We start from the raw sequence: 9,258 nt of genomic DNA, 5'->3' as shown, positions 1-9,258 counted from the left end.
TGGTGGTATTGTGTAGTACTACCACGTTTTCCTGATGTTTAAGAAGCATTCATTCCTTGCAGGAAATTGTATATGAAATGGTATTATTTAGATAAATCTTTTCTTTCCTTTTGAAATGAAACCTGAACATTTTAAAAGGCACCTTACAGTGAAAATATGCTGAAGAAATTCAGACAGTACAGTGTGCTCCCATCTAACCCCTCTGAGGATTTGTTTTGCATTCATTAATTAGAAAGCCCCTGTCAACAGAAGAGGTCTGCCAGTTGTTTTATATCAAACAATGCATTATCTGTGGAGTTACAAATTGTTTGATAGAGCATGCTGGGCATTGATCAGCCTGGGAGCATTTAACTTCAGTCAAGCTTGCTGATGTGGTTAATTATTTTTCTGCAAGGTAGCTAAGCCCACTGGCATCAGCGATTTCTGTAGCTGAGGAAGTGCTCTGAGACAGAGTGAGGAAGCCATCAGTTTTAGAAAGAACACTGGAGGTACTTCACATGCTTTGATGATATTGAGAGAGATCATTGTGAGTAGAGAACATGCTCGTTCTTTAACAAATAACATTCTAGTGAAATATTGACATGGTGTAACCTATTTAAATGTACAGGAAAATAATGTGAATAACTCTAAATTCACAATAAATATGCATTAGTTGCAAAAATCAGTAGATCTTGTGTTTAGACTTGTGAACAGGAAATCAGACTTGTAATTTTTGTTCTCTCTACTGCTTGTACAGTGCATGAAGTACATACCTCACATAGACATCTTTTTAAAACAGAAACCTTGAACAAAACACAAAAGACTGGTGTTTGCAGACCAAGCAAATACATTTAGACATATTTTAATTTCAAATAAATGATTGTTTATACAATTTGAAGAGATGTGTATGTGTGTGTGCATAGCAATCAATCACATCTAGTAAAGCTCAGCTATAGCAAAGCCATCTATGAAGCATGTGGTACAAGATCACTGAATTCTCATTTTCCTCTTCAGTGATTTGCATGCTAGCATGACTTGCTGTATGACTAAGCTGCAAAAAGTTATGGAACTCAGAAGGTTTGAGCAGCATAGATCAGTTGAGCTTCCTTCTTTTTTTAAAACAAGTTTAAAACAAGTCTGCTTCTAACCAGTTTGCCTGCCAAGACCAGACTCAAACAACTGAAGTTCCTTATGAGCTGGGTGACAAAATATCTATGGGCTTAACCTGGGTGTCTGTTCCTGTGTGTCGCACAGGTAGTGGATTTTAAAAGGCAATATATTTGTTTGCTAGCAAACCAGTTTTACAAAAAAACAAGGGCTGACCAGCATGCAAGAAGCTTCTTCCTAGAAAAGTATCTCCTAGTGTTCATTTATTTATTTTGACTTAGCTTGGATTGTTTTTTTTTCTCTCTATTCCAGTATGCTTGCACAACCAGTAAGGACACAGAGTTTACTTCTCATGTTTATTGAATCATTTATATCAAATAAACACTTTTGTGAGTCTCATCACAGAAGGGAAAACATTCCTTTGAGAGCAGAGAAATCAGAAATCCTGTCAGAAGAAAGGATTTTCTTTTTGTTTCCATTTTACATATTTAAGGAGAAGGCATATTTCAAGGAGAATGACTGAAATGTTAACAGATGAGGATGGGGGGCTCCAGGGTGAGGTGTACACAGCCAAAGTCACAACTGGGAGATTGAGTTGCTCTGGGATGCATTAACCCTTTGCACTTTGCAGCTTCCTATATGACGCTTTTGTTTTTTTCAGTTCCAAGTCAAAGTATGAAGCCAGTCATCTTATCTGTTGCAGTTAGAGCAGTCTCCTTATCTGTTCAGTTCTTATTGTTTGGATAGATTGTAATGCCTAAGGTCTCATTAACGTATCATTTAGAATTGAAAACCCACTCCGTTTCATTTTGAAATCTTTTGCATATGTTCTTTTTTTCCCCAATCATGTACTGATTTCATTGACATGAGAGGAAACAATGTAATTACTGTAGTAACATCAGAACAGATATTATAGAGCCTGCGGTAGTTCACACATAACATGAATAGATAGGCTAAGCCCATAAATGAACTGGCTACTCTTAATTTCACAGAGTGAGGGAGGTGAAAACTCACTACTCACCTAGGCCATTCAGCTGAGTGCTTCCCAGTTCCTTTACTTCAGGTGTGTGACAAAACCATTGGTTTAAATGAGGACACTTACTCACTGAAAGATAGGCTTGGAGGTCAGCAGCAGGAAGCCAGAAGGGAATAAACATAATTTTTTAGCGTTCTGTCATTTTACTTCACCATATTCAAATGATAAACAATGACTTTCTCATTCCTCTGTTTCCTTCTCCCGTGCTGACCTCCTTCCTGGGTGCTGACGTTTTTCTTCTAAACTCTCTTTACTAAATTTTTCTGCTAAGTCAAGCAACAAGCTACCTTTGTTACAAATGGCAGACTGCTGAAGGTCACAGGGACCCGCGTAATCTGAGCTGTCAGAATCCCTGTCCCTTTTTCCAAAGCGCTGGTGTTTCTCCCAGTTTTGATCACCTAGGTCTAGCTCATCATTCCGGCCTCTCTTGCTAGGAAGCTGGTGCTTATACATCAGATGTCTTCTGCCTGGATGCTGCCTCTTGGATAACTCATTTAAGTAAGTTAGTGAACTAGAGATGTCAGTGGATTGGTCCCACAGTGACCTTCTGCCAGGATGCTGTCGCTTTGTCAGCTCCAGGTAGTTGGCAGGGTAGCCTTCTACTTCTGTTTTCCCTAAATTCTGTCTTTTCTGAATGTCTCCAAAAGATGCCTCTTCTTCAGCATCTCTTTTTCCAGGATGCTGTCTCTTTTCTAGGTCACTTATGTATCTTTTTCCAGGATGTTGTCTTTTGGAAAGCCATTGTGGCAGAGGCACATTTAATTCTGTCGAAGGAGAAGAAGAATGTTAATTAACCCCTATAAATCTTCACTAAAGAACTTGAAGTGTGAGTCTGTGGAGTACTAAGGTGTCAGATCGTAATCTGCTGTTCATTACACATTTAATTACATCGTTAACAGTGGTCTTGAATTTGATCAGTCTGAATGGCTTCTGTCAAAACAATTCTGACACACTTTTACCAAGGATGGATTGACGTGCTAGGAACTAGCTGCAAAAAAGTGGAAATGCATGCAATAACAAAGCTTGTTGAATTTGAAACGTGTGAAATGTGTTGATTTGAAATGAGGTGAGCTGAAGATACTGAGCAGCTGGCAGAGATCAGCTGCAGTAGCTGGGTACACAGGAGAAGCTAGACATCAGCATGAGATAGAGAAAAGGTAGGGCTGAGATAAGAGTAGAAGCAGGAATGTGTACATTTGAATGCAAAGTCAATGTTTCCAACTATCCTAACTCTATTGGTATCTCTTACTTATTTTTAAGCTCTGCTTAATATTTCAGATCTTAGTTTGATGTCACAAACTCTCAGCATTGATGTGAAGAGGGAGGAAGTCTCTTTCCATGGGCACTTGAGGCCAGCTCCTGTTCCCACTCTTCAAGGTCTCTGTGCTCCTCTCTGGTGGCAAGCCCCTGCGTGTTGCTGCTTGCCACTGAGCCTGATTTGCTTCCAGTGACTGGTGAGGGAAGAGCATCTGCAAGTTGTCAGGTGGGGACTGACACTAGTGCTGCCTCTACATTCCCAGCCACAGTAAAGCCCATCTTTGTTGGAGTGTGGAAGCTTGAAGGTTGAGGCAATAGGTGAATGGGAGCACTCCTACCTCCCAGTTAGCATTAGGTACAAGGTCTAAAAACAGGGAATGTCTTCCACGAGTCCTTTTAGGGTTTCCCTAGGAAAGTGCTTGCCAGATAGGCAGATACTGTGGCAGGCTTCTATCTTTTTGTTGTTGTTGTTGTTTTTGTTTTTTTTTTTTTTCATACAGCAGATTACTTAGTAATGGTGTGGTACTGTTTAAGCTGGGAGATCTTAGAGAAGAAAGCCTCTTTTAGAACTATGTCAGTGTATTACAACAGACACTATGCCCATCTCCTTCTCTTTGTTGGAGTAATAAATATATACAATTAGAATCTGGGAAATAAATACAGTGACTAATAATCTCAGCCAAGGAATACAGCAATATTTCTAGAGGGATGTCCCCAGTGTTATATATACCTTTATTCATCTCTTCTTTCTTCTCAACTTTCTTGATGACAGATTGAAACATGTGGCTCCCAGATCTCTGCAGGATGTCATCCAGGGAACTTCTTCCCATTTTTTCACTTACTTCTGGAGGGGACTGCCTGCCGTTGAGGCAAACACCAGACAAGGTCAGGCAAAGGAGTAGCACTGGCAGCTGGATAGATGGCATTCTGATTTCCTGCAACTTCCATGGGAGAGAGAACAATGGGAGAGGAGGATGGAGTTAAATAAATCTAGCAATATGTAGACTGAAGTCTCTTATGAAGATCCCTCCTGTTTTCTGTTATATTCTTCCAAGAATTTGTAAATTCCTCATAATTGAAACCAGGTACTTGTTCATTTTTTTCTTATACATATAGATTAACACTTTAAACATCTAACTTCATGTTGTACAGATGATTTGAAAGCCAGAGATTTTGTTTTTTCTTTTGTAAAGAGGCACAAATAATTTCCCTCTTAAACACTGTATTAACTGTTGCCATGCATGAGGTGCACAGATGTATACTTGCACTAACAATGCCCACCAGGCAATTCCTTTGCGATGTATTCTTTTTAAAATGATGTTGTGATTTACAGCACTTCCATTCTGCCTTCAGATAAAGCCTGGTCTCTATAGCCTGTTAGTTTCTAAATATCTTTTTCTGTGCATTTGAAGCAGCTGCTTGTAGAGATATATATATATATATATATTTCTGCTTAAGAAGATAGCTGTACTGTGTTAGCTAGAGAGATTTCTTTCATTGGGAAACCATCACACACATTTTTCAGATACATAATAATCATCATATTCTCTGTTACTATTTGCCTAGATAACAAGTGTTTGTCTATTTCTTCCAGCTAACGCTGGAATTTCTAAGGCACTTACCACTGATTTATTTTCCAGTAAGTGGGGTTCCTTCAACAGAATGGAATGTATCTATAATATTACCATACCAATCATTTAGCTTAACATAAAGCATGAAGAACATAAATGCACAGTGTTGTGAAGTGCATTTTTAAAACAGACAATTACAGCCCTGAGATTATTACATAGGCAACCTTTACAAGGAAAGTTAGAATCAGCTAAAAAGGAAATGATTTGATTACCTGGTCTGTAGTTTAGACTTTTGCTGGATGCGTCTGCCTTTAAAGCTGTTTGCACATCTGAGCTTCAAAGTTGCTCTTCTTCTGCTACAGAAACAGGCAGTATCCAACAGAACCGTTGCTAAGTTCTCTTTGGATAGCTTGTGTCTCTGTACTTATACTGTACTGCCTCTGGACCCTTATGCAAATAGCTGTGAGGTAATGTAGGTGATGTGTGTTGCTGGTTTGTTTTTTTTTTTCTTTCTTGTGTTTTCTTTTTTTTCATTGATATCAGGGATTTGCGTTTTCCATGCACTTTAAAACTCTGATGATTATTTGCTTACCTTCTTATATCCATACTGGACTCACAGAACTTACTGCTTTTCCATTCTCTAAGGAGACTGTGCTGGATTTTATGTAAACTAGCAGAGAGAAAGGGAGGCCTTTTTTTTTTTTTTGCTTTATGGGAAGAAGCTTAGGTAATTTCTATAACATGAGCACTACAGAGTAAATGCAAAGAGAGAGTTTATCAAGCTAAGGAATAAAATGAAAAATATAATGGATTATCGTTCAATGAGTTTATACGATGGGTTCTTATTCTGAAAGGAACTGAACACTTTCTGTCTTACAATCCATTTTTTCTGGGCATAGATTTCCATAAGCAGCCTACTAAAATATGGAGTATGTAGCATTAGATATTAAAGCATAGCTATGTTGCTGCTTTGTGTTTCAAAAAGTATTATGCTGTTGTAACTGGAAATAAGACTCCTTTTCTAACCTGTCTTTTTAGGATATTCTTCTACACAGTACTATTAAGAACATTCTGGAGATGCAGATACAGGGCTAGTGATTCCTTGGAAACATCACATCCTTGCTGATGACAATGCTTGGGAGTAAAACTGAAATAAAGATTGCTCGTATATGGGAGTAATGCAGGATTCAGCTCACCTGTGGGCTCTTGCTGGCTTGTGTGTGGCATCTTCTGTAATGCATAAAAGAAGGAGTGAGAATCTCCATAGTGATATCTTTCTTTGGCCGCGGGTTTGTAGCAATTTCACTATTCCAGCGATGGTTTGGTAACAAATGCAGGGTATAGGCAAAGAAAGGCATCTGTACAGACAATGGTAATACTCCATAATAAGATTAAAAAGGAATGAAGTTAGTTGTTCTGTTTTTAGTGACTCATTACTAATATGAATTTAACAGAAAGTGGTCATCTTACAGACCTTTTTCCCCTTACACCATCCAACTTAAAGTCATAGAACAGAAAATACACAATAAGAGCCTTGCTTTCAGTTCTTTGGAGTTTCAGTTCTTTGGGTTTCTTTGGGGTGACTTCAGGGGAAGCTGTTACTTCAGCCTTCTTCCATGAGAATGTCTTCTCTTGAATTTTGTCTTAATATCTTAGAGAAAAAGTATCAGAATAAATAATTTTTTTAAAATAACAATTAAAGTGTTGTATTTTGAGGATAGTCATCGCTGTCAGTGTATCTGTTCCAGATTTGCCCTGAGGCTAGAGATATGAACTGTATTTTGAACAGTTATACTAAAAATGGAATGTATTTTCTTTCTTGTTTGGATTTCTGTGGGAGCTTGAGACATCCCACGCCTCATGTGCAGAGCATGTGAGCTGATCAGTAGGCAGAGACTGGACAACTGATAGTCCTTAATTCAAAGCAGAGATTCCTGTGAGGACAATTCCTGTGGTTTTTTAGTTTTAGGCAGTGAGTTGGGACTTTCCAGGAATCTAAAGAATACTGGAAAGTACTTTAAATATCTTAATTAATACCAGATTTGCATATTTAACAAGCCAATAGCTGTCTTAGCCCCTGATTTGTCCTAACCAAATGCCTAATCAAGTCCACTGAAAGCAGCCGTGCTTTTCCTTTGATTTAACTAGGGCTAGCCTTAGATTTTTTTTCCCTGAGTTTAAAGGATCCATATGCTGCGTTGAGTTTAAAAAAATCCTCTTGTCCTTTGAAGCATGGCTCTTGAAAAAGATAGATGGGAAAAAGAGAAGTTTACACAGCTCACACACTTTCATATATATGAAGTCATACAAGCAAATTAACTCAAGGAAAGCTAAGAATCTGATATTAAAAAATAGTCTCCTATATGAATGTGTTTCATCTTCACACTGAGTGAATGCGTCAGATGCCACTTCTGATACAGCAGTTGACTTATTGAATTTCTTGGCCACTAAGAAATGGTAGGATAGCTAAGGTTTATGCTTGGAAACTTTGAGTACAAATTAATAAGTTTTCATCTGACACAATGTGAAAATCCTCACAATCTCTGAGTTGGAAATAATTCTTATCATGCTGTTCTCTAGTCCGAAATTAATCTAGACAGTATATATTGGTTTGCATATGCAGCTCTAGCTTGGATATAGCAGGAGCTGCTTGTTGCAAAAACCTCTTACTGAGTCTTTTAATGCACACGCAGCGATGCTCTAATGCATGAGACTGTGTAGTCATTGCCCAGTCTGCCATCTAACCCTTGTTTGCTTTCTCACTATCCATCAGAAAAACCTAACTGACTCCTGAATTTCTCTGGGCTAGCTGTCAGGACTTGTTCTCCATTACAGTATCCTACAGTATAGTCAAATGCTAATGCCATAGATTTCAGAACTGCTGTTGTATCAGAGTGAACCTTGTAAAGAATTGCATTCACTTCACCCTAGCTGCTTTGCATTTCTGGGTGTAATAACTCCCTAAGAATTCTTATGGTACCACACCTGAGCTTAAAAAATGAACGTACTGAGCTATAAATTAACATGGGCATTGTTTGAAGGCTTCAGTAATTCTGAAATTCTGAGTAGTTCCTTAATCTCACTTTGTTACAGTTTAATCACATTTTCTCGATTCTTTTTAGTGTAAAAGATTTGAACAAATTTAAACAATGTGGCTAGCATCTGTCATGTAGAATTTATTCTCTGTTGCTTCCCCAAAGCAAGAAGTGTGTGAAGTAAGAACAACTCCCTTATTCAACTGCTGTACTGAACTTCAACTTGTGTATCTGGTGAAGTTCCTTGTTTTGTAAACTTACTCTTGCAAAATGTTTGTTTGGGATATTTTTACATCTTTCCTGGGGCACATTGCTCTGGTCACGTTTGGAGATAGATAACTGAAACACATTATTCTACTTTAATACAGTCATCCCTCTAGGAATCCTGGATTCTAGAAGTTGCTATGGAGACAGCTCATCTTTTATTGAACTATAGGATAAAAAGATAATTGTGTGAAAGTGATGTACCAATTACCAGTGCATTTGTTACCAGTTTTGCTGAGAGGTGCTGAATGTTTAAGTGGTTTGCTCTAGGTCACACACTTGCTAAAGCACTCCCTTACTAAAATAGATATATATATTTTTTAGTGTATCAGAAGTCACATTTCATTTAAAATGTTGCTTCCCTGACACCTGTGTGTTAGGCTGATAGAAATACCTCCACTGGCTATTTGAAGCACTCCAATCATTAGGTGCATTACTTTATTTTTAACATCCTACTTCCTTAAATTCTAACCTCTGGTTTATTTACTGAACTGTACTTCTTGCAGTGGCTGCAAGTCCATACTGTTCTGTTAACCTCCTCTTATTAATAGCATTGCAAAATGGGAGTTATTTGATTGCCAACAGAAATCAGAAGCAAATCAGCTCTTTTGTTTTCTTGGGGAAAATGTAAATGTGCAGCTTCTTTAGATCACTCCTCCCAGTTTGTTCCCTGAATTGAGCTAATCAGGGAGTAAATTTAAGAGGGTGGGTATTGTGAACAGGTGAACATCTCTTTTCCTGCGTGATCCTTCTAAAACGCATTGGTATATGTGACTAGTCTGCTAGGCAGGTGGATGACATACTGTGTTTTTGTGACAGTCATAAGATCACTTCATCTTGGTTTGTATAACATCAGAGTCCTGAAGTGGTTTTAGCTGCAGTGATCTTGTTATAGTTTACATTAGAGCAAAGATACCTTTGTACAAGTCAGGGAAACTTTCAGGAATACTAAGAAAACCTTTCTTAGGCTTGAAGAAAGTCTATGTCTATTTGTCTATGAAAGTTTGTC

At 38.1% G+C, this 9,258-nt stretch overlaps 1 protein-coding gene across 1 annotated transcript; it reads right to left on the bottom strand.

Moving 5' to 3' along the window:
- Positions 1–1,953: 1,953 nt before the first annotated feature.
- TRH (thyrotropin releasing hormone) lies at positions 1,954–5,373 on the bottom strand. Its single transcript, XM_031609419.2, has 3 exons — positions 5,223–5,373; positions 4,110–4,320; positions 1,954–2,886 (listed from the first exon to the last, which is right to left on the bottom strand). Exons 2-3 carry the CDS (start codon positions 4,303–4,305, stop codon positions 2,303–2,305), a joined length of 780 nt encoding a protein of 259 aa, XP_031465279.2. The 5' UTR covers positions 4,306–4,320; positions 5,223–5,373; the 3' UTR covers positions 1,954–2,302.
- Between the last annotated feature and the right edge of the window lie 3,885 nt (positions 5,374–9,258).

Source organism: Phasianus colchicus, chromosome 11 (genome assembly GCF_987193195.1).
Source record: "Phasianus colchicus chromosome 11, bPhaCol1.hap1.1, whole genome shotgun sequence".
NCBI lineage: Eukaryota > Metazoa > Chordata > Aves > Galliformes > Phasianidae > Phasianus > Phasianus colchicus.
The sequence above is the reverse complement of the archived record's forward strand: the minus strand, read 5'-3'. Positions and strand labels throughout refer to the sequence as shown.

Coding starts and splice junctions, on each gene's coding strand:
- TRH (XM_031609419.2), bottom strand. CDS start 4,305: ATGCCATCTATCCAGCTGCCAGTGCTACTCCTTTGCCTGACCTTGTCT. Junction 2,887..4,109: donor GAAAGAAGAGATGAATAAAG/GTATATATAACA, acceptor CTCCTTCGACAG/AATTAAATGTGCCTCTGCCA.